This window comes from Podarcis pityusensis, assembly GCF_964106645.2.
Source record: "Podarcis pityusensis genome assembly, chromosome: 2".
NCBI classification, from domain to species: domain Eukaryota; kingdom Metazoa; phylum Chordata; class Lepidosauria; order Squamata; family Lacertidae; genus Podarcis; species Podarcis pityusensis.
In genome coordinates this window covers 741,927-764,813 of record NC_138029.1, presented here as the reverse complement: position 1 = coordinate 764,813, position 22,887 = coordinate 741,927, and the positions used below count along the sequence as shown (strand labels likewise).

Below are 22,887 nucleotides of genomic sequence, written 5' to 3'. Positions count from 1 at the left end.
TCTATCTCTTGTTTTTGTGAAACACCTTCAGTGTGTCAAAGTCAAAGAGCAGGAGAAAAATCTCCTAAGGAAATACTACAAACAAACAAACAAACAAACAAATGTTTTAGTTTGCTCCTTGTGAGTAAAGCTAGCAAGTGTGAAAGGAGTGGGGGAGGTTTGGTTTGAATGCAAATGAAGAAAGGGAAAATGAAGAAAGGGAAAATGCAAATGAAGAAAGGGAAAATACCCTCTATGCTTTCCTAATTACACAGAGCCAATTGAATTTTTTAATCTGCTATCAAATGTTAGTCAGTTTGCAGTACAACCTGGTGAATGTTAATGTATCACCTAAATTAGATTATATGCCTGTTGTCTTTGTCCATGGAGTTTTCTTGGCAGGTATACTGGAGTGGCTTGCGGTTCCTGCTCCAGGTGGATCACGTTTGGTCAAAACTCTCCACTATGACCTGTCCATCTTGGGTGGCCCTGCACGGCATAGCTCATAGCTTCTCTGAGTTATTCAAGCCCCTTCGCCACGACAAGGCAGTGATCCATGAAGGGGATCTGATCTGGTCCATGGGGTCACGAAGAGTCGGACACGACTAAACGACCAAACAACAACAAAATTAGATTAATCAACAAAAGCTTTACATTTTGCCTTTCATTAGTGGCTGGGACTTAGTCATGATCTCTACACATGAACTTTTAATTTGTTTTCCATTTATAACATTTCACAACTGAGGAAATAAACAGAAGGGCTGGAATGTCGTACATGAGGTCCAATGATATTTGATATCACTTTTTACAGGTAACATGGAAGAATGGGGCAACACAACTGCAGTGACTGAATTTGTTCTAATAGGCCTCTCCAGAAACCCCAAAGCACGTGCTGTTTTGTTTATTCTCTTCTTGCTGATGTACGTGGTTGCTGTAGCTGGGAATGGACTTATTGTGGTGCTCATTGTGATGGATTCGCACCTCCATACACCCATGTATTTCTTCCTCAGCAACCTCTCCCTCATTGATGTTTGCTATGTCACCACCTCTGTCCCACAGATGCTGGCCCACTGCTTCACAGACAGGCCCACAATCCCCAAGGGCAGATGTTTTGCACAAATGAGCATTGCTCTGTTTTTGGCAGTGGCCAAGTGCCTTTTGCTAGCAATGATGGCGTATGACCGTCTTGTGGCAATATGCTACCCTCTACGTTACAGCTTAATCATGAGCCAAAAGTTGTGCATCTCTCTGGCAGTCAGCCTGTGGTCTAGCTCTTTCCTCCTGACCATTGTTCCCTTTTTCAGTATGCAGGCACGCTTGTGTGGGCCCAATGTGGTGAATCATTTCAAATGTGAGCTCCAGGCAGTGTTGAAATTGGCCTGCTCTAATACCCAAGCCAGTGGAGTCAGCATGATGGTAACCAGTGTCTTCACTCTGGTGTTCCCCTTCTCCTTTGTTTTGGTGACCTATGGTCGCATTGGTGTCGCTGTTCTGCGTATCCGCTCATCACAAGGCCGTAGTAAGGCCTTGTCAACCTGTGGTTCTCATCTGGCTGTGGTGGGAATTTTCTATGGCACAACCTTGGCCATGTACCTCAGGCCTCAAGCCAAAGTCACTGACAAGGAAAAAGTAATGGCTGTGTTTTATGGGGTCGTCACTCCCATGCTCAATCCCATGATCTACAGCCTGAGGAACAGGGATGTGAAAGGAGCCCTGTGGAGAGCAATTGGAAGGAAAGTGGAGGAATAAAGCACTTCAGAAATTAAATTCTATATTGATAGATAGATATCAGCAGGAATACGTAAAGTGTTTTGTTATTCTGCAAATGGGTGGAGTTCAAAGTAGTGCTAAGGAGATCATTCCATCAGTGTAAGAATTTCTGCTTGTCTGAAGGGAAGGATTTCCACTTCAATGTGCTTCTCTGGAGCAGAATGGGGGGGCCTGCCCATTTGCACTAGCATGAGTCATGCTGACTCCCACTAGCACAACTTATTTAATTGAATCTAGTCCAATATTTTTATTGCTGCTGGTGGTTATGGTGGCAATATAGCTTCTCATAGTGAGGAAAGGAAAATATTTAACTGTACCCCAAGCAGTTTACAAATCTAACTATAGGCATGGGCTGGGGGAACCTGTGGTCCTCCAGCTGTTTTTGGACTCCAACTATCATCAGTCCCAGCTAGCATTGCCAGTGTGATCAGGGAAGATGGGAGCTGTATTCCAGCAACATCAGGAGGCCCCCAGGTTCTCCATCTTTGCTTGAGTAAAAGAGTAAAAGGCAAGGAAAGGCAAGGATATTTACAGTTTCTTCTCTGCAGATTTCTTGACATCCTCTTTCCAAAAATTGTATGATCTCAGAAGCAGTTTTATTTTTTCAATCACAACTAGTAAGAGATTGGTTTTTGGTTTTTGGTTTGCTTTTCCTTCCTTCTTTCTCTTGGGGAGCATTGTTTCCTAGCTTGTCTTCAGAAATTCTCCATTAAAACACACTTTTTAGGCCAGCTAACCAAATGTTAAAAATTTAAATCACCATTTAAATCACCATGTTGTAGTATCATTTAAACTTGAGTGGTACATGATGTGCATAAAATGTTTTTTGTAAGATTAAACCATATTAAACATCTTTCACAGTAAGCAAAGTCCAACTCTTCTAGTTACCATGTGAAAGATCTATCACACAACCCTCAGAAGTACCATTTTCGGCCATCAAATAAATTATTTACATATTCAGAGTACAAACAATTTGTATTAAATTGTCTATGTATTAAATAAATTTATTATATATAAATATCTTCCTCTCCAAGTCCTTAGAATTATTTCCCTCTTATTTTACCTTTAGCTATGAATTCCTTGCTTCAGTTTCTGTTATTCTACCAATATGGCTGTGGGGCTAAAAGAGTATCAGTTGATTATATAGAACAGGTATGTCCAACTTCAAGTAGGCTGTGACCCAGTATCAAAAACTGGCAGTGATCTACCACACTCTTCCATTGTCATTCTTCAACTTAAACATATTATATTTGGCTGAGCTTATATTTGGCTTCCCCAAGGCCTTAGCGGAGGACCATGTCCAGCCCTGCAAAATGCAATATTGCTTCCCACTGCAGGAAGATGAGCTCCCTTTCCTGGGTTTAGGAAGCTGCCTTATACCAAGACAGACAGACCTGACAGATTGGCAGCTTCTCTCCAGAACTTCAGGCAGGAGAATCTTCCCAGCCCTGCCGGGGCCTCAAACCCAAGTTTGCATCCTTCCTCACACAAGCACAAACCGCTCCATGATCATGCTGCTCCCCTGCCCCATGAAAAGTTCCTCAAGGCAAGGTGGCGTGTCACAACCCCCACACCAGCTCCCTCCCAGGGCCCTTGGCACACATGGGAAGCCAACATGCCCCCCCCCCAAGTTCAATTTCTCCTTTTACCAGACAATGAGTTCCAACAAAAAACAAAAACAGAACAGTTATACTAAAATTAATCTCCAACCAGATATCCATCCCACCCACCCCCAACAAAGCAAAAAAGGAGAAAAAGAAAGAAAAATTTAAAATGCCACCGACTGCTTAAGGACATTTTAAAACACATTAACCACTTGGAACAGGGAACAATAGCAGAACAACTTCCCACACTTCCCAAAAAGGTTGTTCCAAATGAGGGCCTGGGCCATGCCCCCTGGGCCATTTGGAAAGGCCTTGAAAGGGAGCAGGCCCTGCAGTCCTCACCACAGCCAATGGTCCAAGGTCTCACTGCCACAGGAGTTGTCAAGGCTGCCTCAGGTCTCAGCTCACAAAAGACCAACGCCAATCTCTTCTTATATACAAAAGTGTTTATTGCAGTTCATTGTTTGCTTCATATCCGAGGCGCCCAGCCCTACGTCTGTACGCTTAGACCGTTGAAGTCCCCTCTGAGTCAGTCCCTCCCCTGCACCAGTTTAAGAGCCTTGCGCTGCTCCACCTCTTTCTCTCTTTCCTTTTCCTCAGGGTCTTCCTGCCCGCTGGGGTTTCGCCCCTCCTGGATTCCTCTGACGCGCTATCCCCCGACTGCTCTTCCCCCCTCCTGCGGGCTTTAGGACCTGGCCCTTCCTCCGGGCTCCCTGTACTTCCGCGCGCCTCTACATTTGAACTTGGCGCGCGCGCCCAACCTCTAACTTTCCTTTTGACAGTTACACTACTCCCTTCACTACTCCCCTCCCCTTCCGGGAGGGTGGCTTGCTCCGACCTCCCTCCCTTCTCTGCTGCCGGAGCTGCTTCCCCTGATACACTGGAACCTCCACCCCCTTCGCTGCACTCTGGCGGGGAGGCTGGTCCTGACGCCCAGCTGCCACTTTGGGATCCCCCGCTGGCCCCCTGTTCCTGACACGTCCCCCCTGGGGCTCCCCTGGCCTTGACCACTGGCGCCCCCTTCTGGGAATCCTCTGATTCGCTGGAAAGACTCATGGAATCTCTTGAGTCATTGTCCTCCTCTTCCTCGCTGTCCTGGGATTCATCCCCATCGCTCTCCATCTCCTCCCTACCCTGTGCCTCTGTCCCTGAACAGGAGTCCTTTTGTAGCTGGGAGAGTGAGGGCCTGGGCCAGTTGGAAAAGCATTGGCATTAAGAATGGCATTAAGAACCATCATCACTGTCATTAAATGAAGAGAGACTTTAAGGTTTGAGTACTCTTCTAGTCTTCTGTGAACCCCAAGAACTCCCGCTGCTACAAACCTTGAGGGGAAACAGCAGGCTGCTGGCAGAGCAGCATCCCCCACCCCCATTCAGCAGCATGGACGCACAGCCCTCCCGCTGCTTCAAAGATTCCCGGGGCTGCAGGGGGAAGCCGAGCCTGCTGGCAGAGAAGCGCAGCTCTCCCCACCGCCCCCAATCAGCAGCCCAGGAGCGCGGGGCATGGGCACACAGCCCTCCCGCTGCTTCAAAGCTTCCCGAGGTTGAGGGGGAAGCTGAGGCTGCCAGCAGAGGAGCGCGGCTCCCCCCCACCAAAGAGCAGCCCAAGAGCGTGCCACACTCCGGCAATTTGGCTCCAGGGACCACACATTCGCTCCATAAGACGCACAGACATTTCCCCTTACTTTTTAAGAGTAAAAAAGTGTGTCTTATGGAGCGAAAAATACGGTATCAACAAATCATGTTGATAATGGAGGCTCGCCCATAGGCAGAGGCACACTCCCAGGTCACTCCCACTCTGCCTTTCGAGATTGTGTGACACTGCAGTGAACTCCCCATACCCCACAGAGGAGCATTGAGAGGATTTATGCCTCATTTCCTCTCCTTCCTCTGCCTGAACTTCCTCACAACCCACAGAGGGCTACAAAGAACAACCACCGTTGACTCATTGATGTAGCCGGAAACCCCAAAAACAGTACTTCTGTCTTGTCAGGATTCAACCTCAATCCATTAGTCATCATCCATCCTTCAATCACCTCCAGACACAGGACATTCATTGCCAATAATTGGTTCTGATTTAAAAGAGAGGTAGAGCTGGGTATCATCTGCATACTGGTGAACACCCAGGCCAAACCCCCTGGTGATCTCTCTCAGCATCTCCATATAAATGTTGAAAAGCATGGGGGAGAGGACGGAGCCCTGAGGCACCCCACAAGTGAGAGCCCAGGGGTCTGAACACTCATCCTCCAACATCACTTTCTAGACATGACCCAGTTTGTGTTTGAAACAAAAAAGAAAATGATGACAACTGAAGCAAATATACTTTGTATACCTCACAATACACATGACACTACAATTTATTAAAAAAAGAAAAAGAAAGAAAGAAAAGAAAGAAGAAAAAATAGTTGAGGTTGCCGTCAGTCAAGCAAAGCGGGAGCCGCTTGCAGGGCTTTGTGCGGCTCTAGCTTTGCTTGCTTTACAGCCAGGAGGAGGGACTCTCTGAAAGTAAGCAAAGTGAGAGCCGCTTACGGAGGAGCCAGGGAGGGGGACGTCCGCGCGCTCTCTAAATGGAGCAATGAGGCTGCAGAGGGACGGCAGGGCACAGGAGGGCTTGGATCGGGAAAGATAAAATTTAAGCAACCAGCAGCAAAAAAAACCCCAACCTCAAGCTCTGAGCCACGAGCGCAGTGAAAACCAGGAAGTAAAAAACAAGGCTGGGGAGGGCACGGGATGAGGGAGAGGGGAAAACTATGCAAATCCGTCTCAGCTGTTTTCAGGCAGGATAGATTTGAGCATTGTCTGGGTCCTAGTGCCCCTACCACTTTTTTGTGCTCCATTCTATTGCTGCTGGTGGCTGCTTATCACTCAAACTGAACCTGATACCAGTAGCCACGTGTACAAACAAAGTAGAAGGCTGCAAGGAGGAGCGCTTTTACACAGCTAATAGCAAATCCCCTGCAATCCAAGTCCTCCTCACTTGCTCAAATCTATTCTGCTTCAAAACAAGGAGCGGAAGGAACAGGCTGCAAACTGTTAAATGGAAAAAACCCCAGGCACAGGGCAAATACCTTAAGTATACCTTTAAAGCAACAGTGCTCTTTCCCTCCCTCCTCCCCACTCAGCTCCCCAAAAAGCTCCTTCAGTGTGGTGTAGTGGTTAAGAGCGGTAGTCTCGTAATCTGGGTAACCGGGTTCGCGTCTCCGCTCCTCCACATGCAGCTGCTGGGTGACCTTGGGCCAGTCACACTTCTCTGAAGTCTCTCAACCCCACTCACCTCACAGAGTGTTTGTTGTGGGGGAGGAAGGGAAAGGAGAATGTTAGCCGCTTTGAGACTCCTGAAGGGGAGTGAAAGGCGGGATTTCAAATCCAATCTCCTCCTCTTCTTCTTCTTCTTCTTCTTCTTCTTCTTCTTCTTCTTCTTCTTCTTCTTCTTCTTCTCCTCCTCCTCCTCCTCCTCCTCCTCCTTCTCCACACACCCCACGCGTGCTCCTTGTCCCTTGAGTGCTTTTCCTTCCCTCCCCACTTAAAACGTGGTTACAAAGCACCACATGGATCCTCAGGATTTTTGCACTGGGTCACCCCAAATTCACCATCAGATCACATAGCATGTCCATGGCTACAGCCTGCACCAAAACACACACATGCACCCACTGTTTCATGGGGCCGCAATGGCGCAAAAACGTGGTTACAAAGCATGGATCCACATGGATCCTCAGGATTTTTGCATTGGGCTACCCCAAACTCACCGTCAGATCACATGTCTGTGGCCACAGCATGAACCACAAAAATCATGCATCCACTGTTTCGTTTAGAATGTTTTTTTCTTGTTTTCCTCCTCTAAAAACTACGTGCGTGTTGTGGTCAGGTGCGTGTTATAGAGTGAAAAATACGGCACTTAAAAGAAATATTTCTGGTCTTTTTAAAAATGTTATTTTAAATATTTTTTTAAATTCTTGTATACATTATTCAAAAATTCTCAAATTTCTACACAGTTCCACCACATGTGTAAATAAGACCCATTTTCCTTATTGCATCTCCAACATAGGGGTGACCTGTTTTTATACATTTTGGCAAGTTGTACGGATGTTTGATGCCACCTGTACATCGCCTTCATAGTATTTTCCCTAAGATTATAACAGGCCGTAAACTTAATGTCTTCTTGCCATACTTTTTCCCATTGTTCCATAAGAATGTTGTAACCTAGGTCTTGCACCCATCTTACCATCACGGTCTTTACCTGTTCTTCTTTTAATTCCCATTCTAATAATAGGTCATAGACTCGTGAGATATATTTTCCTTTACTTTGTATTAGTTCTTTTTCAAATTTCGATGTTTCTTTTGCAATACCTATTTTCCTGTCAATAATTAATCTTTGATTTACTTGAAAATATTGCAGCCTGTCTTGTCAGATATTCCTAAATTTCTTCATACTTTTTTAGGGTTGTCTCTTCCTGTTTTTCTTCTAACATTACTCGGTATGTGGCCCATACCCCCTCCATGTTCTTTTTCTTAACTGCCATTGCTTCTGTTGGCAACGTCCACAGAGGTATTTTTGGTTCCAATATTCCAATATATTTTATCCAGATCTTATATAATGATTTCCTTATTAGATGATTCAGGAAACCCCTATCGACCTTCACCTTCTCATAAATTTGATAGGCATACCACCCATATTGATTATTATATCCCTCCAAATCCAACGCATCTGAATCCAAAGACTGGATGTTGAGCCATAGAAGACCTGTGGCTGCATGGTATTGTTCTAAATCTGGAAGTGCAAAGCCTCCTCTCTCTTTTTTATCTGTTAATAATTGGTATTTTATTCTCGGTTCTCTCTCCCCCCCCTTTCCATATGAATCTTGCCATATCTCTTTTCAATACCTGAAAACACTTCATCCCTCCCAGTATCAGAATTGTTTGAAATAAAAAGATCATTTTGGGAAATATATTCATCTTAACTACTGAGATTCTGCCCCATAGAGAGAGTTGTAATCTTGCCCAGTTTTCCATATTTTCCTTAACCTCTTTCCATACTTTGGTGTAGTTATCTTCATAAAGTTTAATACCCTTTGTTGATATACAGATTCCTAGATATTTTACCTTGCCTTTAATCTCTGTAAGCTGTTGTATTTCTTTTCGCCCCCCCTCCGTATTTAGATTTTTAGTTAATATCTTAGTTTTTTGGTAGTTTACCTTCAGGCCCACCACTTTTCCATATGCTTTACTTCCAGCGCTGCTGAGATACTTTCTTTTGGTTCTTGTGTTGTTATTATCAAGTCATCTGCAAATGCTCTAACTCTATATGGTTTTTTTCCCCCAATTGTAATTCTTTTTATCTTTTCAAACGGGGGCAAGAATTGAAAATTCTTCAGTCAGGTTTCCATTTATAATTAACCTTGCTTTTTGTTGTTGGTATATCGCTTCTATTGCCTTTCCCACTTGCCCTTCTACTCCCAATATTTCTAGTTGGTTTTTTTTCATAAAATGCCAGGAGACATTATCAAATGCTTTTTCTGCATCCAGCAGCAAAAGTGCTGCTTTTTTATCAGTTTTAAATTCTAAATATTCCAAAATATCTACAATATTTCTGGTGATACTCGAAATTTGTCGACCTGGTAAGAAACCCACTTGATTGGGGTGTATTAATTCTTTTAATATCTCTTTTAATCCAGCAAAAAGTTTATAGTCACAATTTAGTAAAGATATTGGTCTGTAGTTGGGCATTAGTTCAAGATCTTTGTCTGCTTTGGGTATTAATGTAACATACGCTTCAGTCCAGGATCTTGGTATTTTCCCATTTTCAAAAGTTTGGTTCATTATTTCCTGTAGTGGGGCTAGTAATATGTAATGGCTTGGCTCTCCCACAGAAGCGAGACACCGGCAGTAATTATCTCAGGTTTATTGCTCAAACACATAAATCACTCCAGAGCTCCTTCACTCAGTGTCTGACTCTAAGTTAGCAGTTGCCAAGTCTAAACTCCGCCCCTTCCTCTTCTTCCAACAGTGGAAAAAACCCTTTCACTTCGGGGGGGCCACTGGGGGGGCGCATCAGAAGATGGCTGACAATAACATCTCTCCGAACCACACGAGGTAATTTGGAGGCTATGATGGGAGTAATTAGCCTCCCTACCCCCCCAGGATGGGGGGGGACTGCCCTTGCCTGCTGTGTCCCATACCACCCCCGAATTTGTGGGGATGGGGGCACTAGGCCCAAAGCCCTCCTGTGGGATTTCGGCGCTCCTGGACGCCGCCTCTGATTGGCGCCACTAGCTGCAAGAACTTCAAAAGAAACAATTTGGATGAAGGAATGCACATATTTCGAGGAAGGAAGGGGAGCAAAGACTGCTAACAGAAGAGATCTCTGATAAATTAAGACGAGTCAGAGGAACAAGCATAGATTATGAGAAGATACGCCAAGACTCGGTATGGCAAAGGGGCTGATGGGGGAGGGGGAAAAAACTTTCCTTTCTTTCTTTTATGTGATTAAACAAGAATCCCCCCCCTCACAAGTCAGGAATGTCGATTTAAGGACTTAAGCTGTGGATTTAAGGCTGTGTGGAGATAAACTTTCAAACCAAAGCATGTTTTAAGAAGAGCGTGGACTGTATAAGGGCTTTGGAATGACGCAGTTAAAAATATCGTCGCCATATTGGGAAGTTCTGTCGGAGGACTTAAGTCTGAGAGGAGAAATAGAGAAATAGAGCTGTTTTTATATTGTGGATGAAACTCCTCAGAGGGACTTAAGATCGACAGTTCTGTAATTAATGATGGAAAGAGCGATGTTATCTATGAAGGCGATGTTATATGGAAAAACGGAAAAATTCACACAGGATTATTATTGGTGTTTATCGGCTTAAGGAGACTATCAGAAGAGATCATAAAGAAAAAAGAGAAAATATATGAACAAGATGTGATGTGGAAACAGCAAGATAAGACTGGATAGAATTATGAACTCTGTTTGGACTGATTTGGACTGATTTGGACATTAACGCAGTAGCAAGAAGATGATCAGAATCCCCCTTTGGATCTTGAAATATGGGTCCCCTCAACAAAAATTTGAAATTCGGCTTTGTAATTCGGAATTTATGTGATGTGATTTAATTTGATTTGATTGGCCGGTTAATAAAAATTAATTTTTTTTAAAAAAAACCTTTCACTTCCGCTCTTTCCCCCTCCTCTCACTGACCTTTTCGCACCTTCGAGTTTTTGGGCTAGCTATTCCCCTTCTGTCTCTGAGCTATCTGCTCCTTGCTCTCTGATGTTTTCTGAAGCTATGCCACTCGGCTTCCCCTCCTCCCTCTCACATTCCAGTTCACATTCCAGTGTCCTTATTTCCCTTGGCTTGCTTAGATTCCCAGCCTCTGTCAGCCCCGGAACGAAGCTGACATAATATTTCTTCTAACTTTTTTGTAATATTCTATTGGCAGTTCATCAGGACCAGGTGTTTTACTTGGTTTTGTTTTTTTCATTACATTTCTGATTTCTTGTACGGTTATTGGGGTATTTAACTTTTTATTTTTTATTTTATATTGGCCACTATTTGATGTCTTTTTAGATATTGTATAACTCTTCATAATATTTCACAAATTTCTGCGTTATTGTCTTTGGATCGTCTATAATTTTTTCTCCTATTTTTAGCCTATTTATTCATTTTTCATTTTCTTTAATTTCCAAGCCAATTATTTGCCGGGTTTATTAGCAAATTCAAAATTATTTTGCATCCAAATTCCTAGTTCCCATTCTGGTTTTAATTGAAGTAAAATCGGATTGTGGTCCCAAATTGTCTTTGTTAGGATCTGTGTCTCATGTATTCTCCCCAATAAATCTGTAGATTGCCATATGGCATCAATCCTACTTGCCTTTTTTTTTTAATTCTGAGAAATAGGTGTATTCTCTTTTTAATTCATGTTTGAACCTTCGGGAGTCTTTCAGATCCAAACTTTCCACCAGTTTAAAAAAGTTACTGGGTAATTTCCCTTGTTTTCCCCTGTTTCCTGATCTGTCCAGTTGCGGATTCACAACCCCATTCAAATCTCCAATTAATATCATTTTTCTTCTGTATATTCCAGCATCTTAGTTTCAATTTTTTAATCCCCCCCCATTGGGTGCATAGATTCCTATTATGTAGATTGTTTCCCCTTGATATTTTATTTTGAGTATTACTGGTCTCCCATCTGGGTCTGTAAATAATTATTCTGGTTCGAGGTGGGGCTTAACGTAAACCACCTGTCAGAGCTGCTTCCAGATCCTAGCTCACAGAGGATCACGCTAGCCAGCGATCATTAAATAAAAGTCTTTATTGAGTTACAGTTTCCATTCTCAAGCTGCTGCGTGCAACTCTACGTCTCATGGTTAGATCGGCGAAGCTCCATCTGAGTCTCCGCCCCTTGTACACCAACTTAATATCCTAGCCTTGCTCCACCTTTTCCGCCTGACTGTTCTTCTCTGGGTCCCTCTGCCCCCCGGGGTCTCTTCCTTCCGGGATTCCTCTGACGCTGACGCTGACCCCCCTGACTCTTCTCCCTCCTTTCGGCGGGCTTTAGGACCTGGCTCCCTTTCCGGGCTGCCTACTGCGCCACTTTCCTGTGCATTTGAACTTGGCACGCGCGCCCAACCTTCCACCTTCCGTCTGACCGTTTCTTCGCTCCCCGATGGAGGTGTGGCCACTCCTGACTCGTGCCCTCCCCCCTGTTGTGAGCTGCCAGCGCTTGATCCCTGGCGCCCTTCCTCTTCCCTGCTCTCTGGCGGTGACGCTGGTCCTGATTTCCAACTGCTCCCCTCTGAGTCCCCTCTGGCTCTATCTTCCTGGGGTGTCCCCCTAGGCTCCCCCCTTGCCCTGGCCACTGGTGCTCCTTTCTGTGAATCTTCTGATTCACTGGAAAGACTCGGAGATCTCGGGTCGTCGTCATCACTCATCTTTTCTTCTGCCTCCTCTCCCTCGCTCTCTGTTTCCTCCCTTGCCCTTGCCTCTGCTCCTGAACCCCTGACATCCATCCCCCCCTCAAAGCCCCCTCTTCCCCCCTCCCCTCCTTCCGGTGCGGGATCTGGGTGCTGCCGTGTCAGGGGGACGAATGTCGGATACAGTTCGCTTCCCGTGGCGGGCCGCCATCCGAAGTCTTCCGGTTCTTCCTCCCTGCTCTCGTTGACGACGGTCACCTCCGCTTCCATCTCTGTGCCGCCGTGCTCGAAACCCGGGTCGTCCCCGAAAACGTCCATGTCCGTCTTTCCCTCGTTGCCTTCTGGAGACGTTGCTCGTCCTGGACCCTCCAGCCACCTTCTGCGGAACTGCTCCTCTGGTCGATCATCCCACCAATACGAGGGTTCTGAAGCAGATCCCGAGGGTGACCCCTCCGGGGAACGGGCGTCTCGTGTCGGTTCCTCGTCCGAGTCGAACCCCCGGAACGTGCTGGCTGAAAGCGTGGGCGTGAAAAGCCAGTCGTCGAAAAAGTCTGCTGGCATTGGCCTATGTGGGAAGAGGGCATGAAACTCTTCTTTGAGCAGAGGTTCGTCTAAAGCGTAGCCCGGCACCCAGCTGTTGGCACTGGCCGGGGTGCCCTCCTTGGCGAGGAGGTATTCTACCCCCTCTTCCCCCCATCTGGAGTCCAAAATCTCCGTGACTTCGTTGATGCGCTCCTCCTGTGCCACTCCCCCTTGCCCGGTTCTCTCTCGGAGTGGACCCGGTGCCGTTCCTGGTTCCTGAAACTTGTGAGGTGCCTTGTAGGGAGTGAGCACCGATCTGTGGAACACCGGATGCATTCTGGAACCCTCCGGAAGAGCCAGCCTGAAAGCCACCGGGTTGACCTGTTCTTCGACTTGGTAGGGCCCCAGTTGTTTATGCCCTAGTTTCTTCTTCGCCAACGACCTGGCCGGCACTGCGTGGGCTGCTAACCAGACCCAGTCTCCCACATGGATCTCTTCGCCAACCCTTCTGTGTTTGTCCGCTTGTACCTTGTATGCGTGTTTAGCCAGCTCCAGGTGCCGCCGCAGCTGATCGTGGACCTCCTGCAACTCCGACGCGAACGCATCTGCTGTCTGCGGCTCCCCCTCCCCCATTCTTTCCAGTCCCGGGAAGGTTCTAGGGTGCCTCCCGTTGTTGGCGAAGAACAGCGTGACCCCCGTGGACACGTGCTTCGTGTTGTTGTAGGCGAACTCGGCGAGAGGCAGGTAATCCACCCACGTCGCAGGCTGTTGATTCGCATAACATCTCAGGTACTGCTGCATGATGGCATTGACCCGCTCCGCTTGCCCGTTGGTCTGCGGGTGTCTAGCCGACGCCAGGTTGATCTTGACGTTCAGGAAGCCCATCAGCCTCTGCCAGAAGTTTGAGATGAACTGTCGCCCTCGGTCGGACAGAATAGACCGCGGCAGACCGTGAACCTTGAACACGTGGTCTATGAACAGTTTGGCGGTTTGTTCCGCCGTGGCCACCTTCGCACACGGAATGAAATGTGCCATCTTGGAGAACAAATCCACCACCACCAGCACAGCCGTCTTGCCCCTCGAGCTGGGCAGATCCGTGACAAAGTCCAGGGCCACTCTCTCCCATGGCTCGAACGGAGTTTGCAGCGGTTCCAGCAGTCCGGCCGGCGGTCTGTGCACTGGTTTGGACCTCTGGCAGGTGTCACACCTCGCCACGTAGTCCGCGACTTCCCCTCTCATTCCGGGCCACCAGAAGTCTCTGGCTACTAATTCCACCGTCTTCTCCTTGCCAAAGTGCCCGGCAGTGGGCGCGTCGTGCAGCTGCTGCAGTACCTTGGCGCGAAGTTCGTCTCCCGGCACGTAGATGGCCCCTTTACGGATGAGCAAACCATCTCGCAGCTGGAACTCGTCGGTCGCTGCCGTGCCCCTGTGCACCTCTGCCATCTTTGCTTGCGCGAAGGAGTCATCCTGCAACGCTCGTCGCACCGCATCCAGGTCAACTGTTGCCGCCGCGCACGCCCACACTGTCGGTGCGAAGATGTGCATGGCGGCCGCTGGCGTTGCCTCCTCCAGATACTGTGGCTTACGGGAGAGAGCATCCGCCATGATGTTGGTGTCCCCCGGGACATACTCTATTCGGAAGTCGAAATTCGCAAAGAACTCAGCCCAACGTATCTGCCTCTGGTTCAGGAACTGTGCCGTGCGCCAGTGCTCTAGATTCTTGTGGTCCGTGCAGACCTGCACCGTGTGCTTGGCGCCGATCAGGAAGTGCCTCCACGCTTTGAACGCTGCATGAATGGCCAGCAACTCCCTGTCCCAGATGGTGTAGTTCTGTTCGGACTTGCTGAGCTTCCTTGAGTAAAACGCTCCCGGCCTCCAAACCCCCTGCGGGTCTTTCTGCAGCAGGACTGCTCCCACGGCTCTGTCCGAAGCGTCTGTCTCCACCCTCATCGGCCTGCTGGGGTTGACATGAAGCAGCTGCTCTTCCGACGCGAAGAGACGCTTGAGTGCCTGAAAGGACTGCTCCGCCTGCTCTGTCCAGATGAACTTCTTTTTCTTGGAGCTGAGCGTGTCCGTGATGGCCGCTGTCTGCATCGCAAAGCCTTTGATAAACTTGCGATAGAAGTTCGCGAAGCCGACAAACCGTTGGACCTCCTTCCGGTTGCGTGGGCTTTTCCAATCCAACACTGCTCGGACCTTGGCGCTGTCCATGGCGAGCCCTTTATCAGACAACTTGTAGCCCAGGAAATCCACCTCGGTCACGTCGAATTGGCACTTCTCCAGCTTGGCGTAAAGCCTATGTTGCTGTAGCCTGCTCAGCACTTCCTTGACGTGTCTGTCATGCTCCTGCTGCGATTCCGAAAAGATCAGGATGTCATCCAAGAAACAGACGCACGTCTTGTAGAGGAGCCCCGCCAACACGTGATGCATGAAAGCTTGAAAAACGTGGGAGCCATTTTGCAATCCAAAAGGCATAACTCTATATTCGTAGGTGCCCAGGGGCGTGAACATGGCTGTCTTCCACTCATCTCCCTCCCGCATGCGAATGAGGTTGTATGCCCCTCGCAGGTCCAACTTGGTGAACACTCTGCCCTTCCGTACCTTTGCGAGGAGGTCGTCGATTCGGGGCATGGGGAAGTCCGATGGCTTGGTCACACTGTTCAAGATGCGAAAGTCCACTACAAGTCTTTTTTGGGGCGTGTCCCGCTTCTTAACAAAGAATACCGGACTGCCCCCCGCTGCCTTGGACTCTCGGATGAAACCGCGCTCCAAATTATGATCTATGAACTCTTTGAGTTCCTGCAGTTCGTCCTCAGACATGGAATACAGCTTCCCTTTGGGCAGCGCCGCCCCCGGCAGCAGGTCAATTTTGCAGTCATATGGTCTGTGGGGGGGTAGCCTGTCTGCCTCCTTCTCGCAGAAAACCTCCAAAAATTCTGCGTACTTGTGGGGAACCGCTTGCAGCGTGCCTAGCTGCAGCTGTGACTCCTCTTCCCCTCCTTCCTGCCTGGGCACGATGCAGTGTTCAGCGCAAAAGGAAGAGCCGAAGGTCAGCTGCCTCTGGTACCAAGCCAGCGTTGGGCTGTGCTTGTCCAGCCAACTCATGCCCAATACAATGGGCGTGTCCGATAGTTGAGTGACATTGAAGCTGATGATTTCCCTGTGATTCCCAAGTCGCATCACCATTGGTGGCGTCTGCTTCACCACTTGCCCCCCTAGCAGCTCCCTGCCATCCACCGTGACAACCTGCAGGGGCAGCGTGGCAGGCAGCAACTGTATAGCGTGCCGGTCGACAAAGTCCTGCCCTATAAAGTCCGCATTGCTTCCGGAGTCAATGGTGATTGGCACGTCCATGGTGATTCCATTGGGCAGCTGGAGCGACGCGGTGAGCCTCACTACCGGTTTGGGCGGGAGGGGGTCCATGGGCTGTAAAATCTCTGGGGACTGCTTCACTGACACGTCTGGCTGGGCCCCAGTGCCTCTTCGTCCAACCAGACTCCGTCGTTTCCCTGCTGTGGTTGTCCTTGCTGCGTTGCTGCAGTTACCATTGCTGAGGCTGCAGTGTGCTTGTGGAGCCTCTGGGGACACTCTTTCGCCATATGCTGTGGATCATCGCAGATGTAACACTTCCTGTTCCCTCTAGGAGGCTTCGCTTTCACTGCTGCCGGTGCTAGGGCTCTGGCTGCTGACTGAGCCCTTGCACCTCCAACCTCCATAGGTTCCGCTCCTCCTCCTGGCGGAGGCGTGGATTGCGCACGCGCTGCTTCTCTGGGAAGGAAGGAGGAGCCCCTGGCTGGTTCGTGCCCTCCACGCCCTTCGTCCCTGCTCCACGGACGTCCTTCCAGCCGCACCCCCACCGCCAGCGCCCTCTGAACGATCTCCTGCGTGGTCCGGGGTCTCTCCCCCCTCGCAATTTCATCTTTAACCGAGCCGTGCAATCCCTCCCAAAACAGGTCTCTTACAGGAGCCGAATCTCTGTCCCATTCCAGGGCACTGACCAAAGCGAAAAAGCGGGCATGGTACTGCCTTACGCTGGCCCTCCCTTGCTTCAGTCCATGTATCTGCTGCCGAGCAAGATCCACGTCAATGCTTGATAAAAAGCACCCATCCATCGCTTTAATAAAGGCATCCGCATTTTGGAGCGCCGGATCCTTATCTCTCCACAAATTGCGCAGCCATGCTTTAGCATCTCCATGCAAATGGGACATGATGAATCCCACCTTCTCTTGCTCATCTCTAAAGTCTTTGTTCAGCAGTTGCAGTGCACACATTACATCTGCTCTAAAGTTGGGGTACTGTTGCAAATTCCCATCGAAGTGAGAGACCAGACCGCCTGTTCGTCTCCCCAACCCAATCCCCTCCGGTTTGGGTGTCAGTTGCCCTTGCTTCGTAAGCACTTCCAACCTGACCTGGAGATCCCTGTAGGCGGCAGCTGCGTCCTCCTCTCTCTTCCTGGATGCAAGAGCCTCGGCATTCAGTCGTGTCACTGCTTCTCTGAGTTCCACTATCTGCTGTTCGGCCGTCATGTTGTCTGCCGTTCGTGAGCTCGCTAGTAGGCACCCGCTTTCTCTCCTCTCCGCGAGGACGTAGATGCCCACAATCTAGAGATGGAGCTTACTGTCAGAGCTGCTTCCAGATCCTAGCTCACAGAGGATCACGCTAGCCAGCGATCATTAAATAAAAGTCTTTATTGAGTTACAGTTTCCATTCTCAAGCTGCTGCGTGCAACTCTACGTCTCATGGTTAGATCGGCGAAGCTCCATCTGAGTCTCCGCCCCTTGTACACCAACTTAATATCCTAGCCTTGCTCCACCTTTTCCGCCTGACTGTTCTTCTCTGGGTCCCTCTGCCCCCCGGGGTCTCTTCCTTCCGGGATTCCTCTGACGCTGACGCTGACCCCCCTGACTCTTCTCCCTCCTTTCGGCGGGCTTTAGGACCTGGCTCCCTTTCCGGGCTGCCTACTGCGCCACTTTCCTGTGCATTTGAACTTGGCACGCGCGCCCAACCTTCCACCTTCCGTCTGACCGTTTCTTCGCTCCCCGATGGAGGTGTGGCCACTCCTGACTCGTGCCCTCCCCCCTGTTGTGAGCTGCCAGCGCTTGATCCCTGGCGCCCTTCCTCTTCCCTGCTCTCTGGCGGTGACGCTGGTCCTGATTTCCAACTGCTCCCCTCTGAGTCCCCTCTGGCTCTATCTTCCTGGGGTGTCCCCCTAGGCTCCCCCCTTGCCCTGGCCACTGGTGCTCCTTTCTGTGAATCTTCTGATTCACTGGAAAGACTCGGAGATCTCGGGTCGTCGTCATCACTCATCTTTTCTTCTGCCTCCTCTCCCTCGCTCTCTGTTTCCTCCCTTGCCCTTGCCTCTGCTCCTGAACCCCTGACACCACCACTCCTCTTTTTTTTAACTTTGTCAGCTGCAATGAATTCTACTCCTTATTTGGGTTTATCAATACTCTTGATGTTCTTTCGTGATCTGTGTTTCCTGTTGTCAGGGCTGCCTCAAGTCTCAGCTCACAAAAGACCAACGCCTTTCTTTTCTTATATACAAAAGTGTTTATTGCAGTTCATTGTTTGCTTCAGATCCGAGGCGCGCAGCCCTACGTCTGCTAGGCTTAGACCGCTGAAGTCCCTTCCGAATCTGTCCCTGCCCTGCACCAGTTTAAGAGGCTTGCGCTGCTCCACCTCTTTCTCTCTTTCCTTTTCCGCAGGGTCTTTCTGCCCGCTGGGGTTTCGCCCCTCCTGGATTCCTCCGACGCGGAATCAGACTGCTCTTGCCCCCTCCTGCGGGCTTTGGGACCTGGCCCCTCCTCCGGGCTCCCTGTACTTCCGCGCGCCTCTACATTTGAACTTGGCGCGCGCCCCCAACCTCTAACTTTCCTTTTGACAGCTACGCTACTCCCTTCACTACTCCCCTCCCCTTCCGGGAGGGTGGCTTGCTCCGACCTCCCTCCTTTCTCTACTGCCGGAGCCGCCTCCCCTGATACACTGGAACCTCCACCCCCTTCGCTGCACTCTGGCGGGGAGGCTGGTCCTGACGCCCAGCTGCCACTTTGGGATCCCCCGCTGGCCCCCTGCTCCTGACAAGTCCCCCCTGGGGCTCCCCTGGCCTTGACCACCGGCGCCCCCTTCTGGGAATCCTCTGATTCACTGGAAAGACTCATGGAATCCCTAGAGTCATTGTCATCCTCTTCCTCGCTGTCCTGGGATTCATCCCCATCGCTCTCCATCTCCTGCCTACCCTGTGCCTCTGTCCCTGAACCCCTGACATCCATCCCCCCCTCGAAGCCCCCCCTTCCCCCCTCCCGCTGCTCGGGCGCAGGTTCCGGGAGCTCCGTTGTAGCGGGGGTAGACGCTGGATACAGTTCATCGACGTCGATCTCCTCTGCTTCCAGTTCAGTGTATGCGTGCTCGAAACCGGGGTCCTCCCCCAACACATCCAAACCCTTCCCTCCCCCTGTTACTTCAGGCGATGCTGCTTGCCAAGGCCCCCTTCGCCACCCCACTTCTGGTTGATCGTCCCACCAATAAGAGCGGTCCGTGTCCACCCCCGAGCACGATCCCCTTGGAGGGCTCGATTCCGGCGTGGTCTCCTCTGCGGAGGAGAACCCCCGGAAGGTGCTGCCTGAAAGTGTGGGCGTAAAAAGCCAGTCGTCAAAATACTCCTCTGGCATGGGCCTGTGTGGGAAGAGTGCATGGAACTCGTCTTTAAGAAGAGGTTCCTCCAGAGCCTAATCTGGCACCCAACTGTTGGCGCTGGCCGGGGTACCTTCCCTGGCGAGGAGGTATTCCACTCCCTCCTCCCCCCATCTCGAGTCCAGAATTTCCGTGACCTCGTTGAGTGTCGGGGTCCTCGGTGACTCCCCCCCCCGGTGATTCTCTACGTGGGTCTGGTGCCGTCCCTGGCTCCTGAAATCTGTGTGGGGCCTTGTAGGGTGTAAGCACCGACCTATGAAAGACCGGGTGCATTCGGGAACCTTCTGGGAGGGTCAACCGAAAAGCTACGGGATTGATCCTGCCCTCAACTTGGTATGGCCCTAGCTGTTTGTGTCCTAGCTTCTTCTTAGCTAACGACTTGGCCGGCACTGCCTGGGCTGCTAACCATACCCAGTCCCCCACCTGGATGTCTTCTCCTGCCCTCCTGTGCCTGTCTGCCTGCACTTTGTAGGCGTGTTTAGCTAGTTCCAAGTGCCGTCGTAGCTCCTCGTGGACCTCCTGCAATTCTGCTGCTAAATGCTCAGCTCCCTGCGACTCCCCCTGCGTCGTTGTCTCCAACGCCGGGAAGGTTCTGGGATGTCGCCCATTGTTGGCGAAGAACGGTGTCACCCCCGTTGACGCGTGCTTCGTGTTGTTGTAGGCAAACTCGGCCATCGGCAAGTAGTCCACCCAAGTTGCAGGCTTTTGATTGGCGTAACATCGCAGGTACTGCTGCATGATGGCGTTGACCCTCTCCGCTTGGCCGTTGGTTTGCGGGTGTCTCGCCGACGCTAAGTTGATCTTGACATTCAGGATGCCCAGGAGCTTCTGCCAGAAACTGGAAATGAATTGGCGACCCCGGTTGGACAGGATGGACCGCGGTAAGCCGTGCACCCGGAACACGTGGTCTATGAACAGCTTGGCGGTCTGTTCCGCTGTTGCCACCTTCGCGCAAGGAATGAAGTGCGCCATCTTGGTGAACAGGTCTACAACCACAAGCACCGCCGTCTTGCCCCGCGAACTGGGCAGATCAGTAACAAAGTCCAGCGCCACCCGTTCCCACGGCTGTAGTGGCGTCTCCAGCGGTTCCAGCAATCCCGCTGGCTTCTTGTGCACTGGCTTGGACCTCTGACAAGTGTCACACCTGGCGACGTAATCCGCGACCTCTCCCCGCATCTGGGGCCACCAAAAGTCTCTGGCTACTAAGTCCGCCGTCTTTTCTTTGCCGAAGTGACCCGCGCTGGGTGCGTCGTGTAACTGCTGTAAAACCTTCGCGCGGAGATCGTCTCCGGGCACGTAGAGAGCACCTTTGCGGGTCAGCAGACCGTCGCGTATCTGGAATTCGCCGTCCTTTGCTGTCCCTCTTCGCACCTCCTCCATCTTGGATTGTGCGAACGGATCCGTCTGTAGCGCGCGTCGTACCGCGTCCAGGTCCACGGCGGCGGAAGCGCACGCCCACGCTTGCGGTGCGAAAATGTGCCTGGCTGCCACTGGTGCCGCTTCCTCGAGATACTGCGGTTTCCTGGAGAGCGCATCCGCTATGACGTTGTTGTCTCCCGGGATATACTCTATCCGGAAATCGAAATCCGCAAAGAACTCCGCCCATCTCATGTGCCTCTGGCTCTGGAGCTTCGCCGTGCGCCAATACTCTAGGTTCTTGTGGTCCGTGCGGACCTGCACGGTGTGCTTGGCTCCGATAAGGAAGTGCCGCCACGCCTTGAAAGCCGCGTGGATGGCCAACAACTCCCTGTCCCAGATGGTGTAGTTCTGTTCCGACTTGCTGAGCTTCCGGGAATAGAAAGCGCAGGGCCTCCAGTTCCCTTGCGGATCTTCCTGCAAGAGGACGGCCCCCACTGCTCTGTCAGATGCGTCAGTCTCAACCCGCATGGGCCTGCCGGGATTCACGTGTAGCAGCTGGTCTTCGGACGCGAAGAGACTCTTAAGTCTCCTGAAGGACTGCTCCGCCTGGTCCGTCCAGGTGAACTTTTTCTTCTTGGAACTGAGGGTGTCCGTGATAGCTGCCGTCTCTTTCGCGAAACCCCTGATGAACTTGCGGTAAAAGTTGGCGAAACCGACGAACCTCTGGACCTCCTTCCGATTGCGCGGACTATTCCAGTCCAACACCGCGCGGACTTTGGTGCTGTCCATGGCTAGTCCCTTGTCGGACAGCCGGTAGCCCAGGAAATCCACCTCCGTCACGTCGAACTGGCACTTCTCCAGTTTGGCGTAGAGTCTGTGCTCCCGTAGCCTCTGCAGGACCTCCTTTACGTCTCTCTCGTGAGTCTCCTGCGATTCTGAGAAGATCAGAATGTCGTCGAGGAAGCATACGCACTTCTTGTAGAGGAGTCCTGCTAGCACGTGGTGCATGAATGCTTGGAAACAGTGGGAGCCATTTTGGAGACCAAACGGCATAACTCTGTATTCATAGGTGCCCAGCGGCGTGAACATGGCCGTCTTCCACTCGTCACCTTCCCTCATGCGTATTAGATTGTATGCTCCGCGTAGATCCAACTTGGTGAAGATCCTCCCCTTCCTCACCGTCGCGAGCAGGTCGTCAATCTTGGGCATGGGGAAGGCCTTGGGCTTTGTCATCGAGTTGATGGCCCTATAGTCCACAATGAGCCTTTTTTGGGGCGTGTCCTTCTTCTTCACGAAAAACACAGGACTGCCCCCCACGGCCTTGGATTCTCGGATGAATCCCCGCTTCAAATTGTGATCTATGAACTCCCGGAGTTCCTGCATTTCATCTTCAGACATGGAATACAGCTTCGCAGTCGGTAGCGTCGCCCCTGGTAAGAAGTCAATTGCACAGTCGTAGGGCCGGTGGGGTGGTAATTGGTCAGCTTCCTTTTCACAGAAGACCTCCAAAAACCCCTTGTACTTGTGGGGCACTGCCTGCACCATGCCTAGATGCAACTGCTGCCCTTCCTCCTGGCCCTCCTCCTCCTGGCCTGTCTGGATGCAATGTTGTGCGCAGTAGGACGAGCCAAAGGTGAGCTGCCGCTGGTACCACGCTAATGATGGGCTGTGTCTATCCAGCCAACTCATGCCTAACACTATAGGCGTGTCTGACAGTTGGGTGACATTGAAACTGATGACCTCGCGATGATTCCCAATTTTCAGCAGCATGGGTGGCGTCTGTTGTACCACTTGCCCACCCAGCAACTTTCTGCCATCTACCGTGACGACGTTCAGAGGCAGCGTGGCTGGTAGTAGCGCTATGCGATGCTGCTTGATGAACTGCATCCCCACGAAGTCTGCGTTGCTCCCTGAGTCAATCGTAATGGGGACTTCCAGGGTGAGTCCATTAGGTAGCTGGAGAGTAGCAGTGAGCTGCACCACTGGCTTGGGTGGTAAGGGGTCTGTAGGCTGCAAAAGCGCTGGGGACTGCTTCACTGACTTGCCTGGCGGAGCCCCAGCATCT

At 50.6% G+C, this 22,887-nt stretch overlaps 1 protein-coding gene across 1 annotated transcript in view; it reads left to right on the top strand.

Annotated features, from left to right (window-relative positions):
• The window catches only part of LOC308471849 (olfactory receptor 13H1-like), a 52,835-nt gene extending 50,129 nt beyond the window's left edge, over window positions 1-2,706 (top strand). Inside the window, exon 3 of the mRNA XM_080996136.1 lies at window positions 791-2,706. Coding sequence (XP_080852262.1) covers window positions 791-1,728 — 938 coding nt within the window. The 3' untranslated portion in view covers window positions 1,729-2,706. The remainder of the gene's footprint in view (window positions 1-790) is intronic.
• Window positions 2,707-22,887: the final 20,181 nt, after the last annotated feature.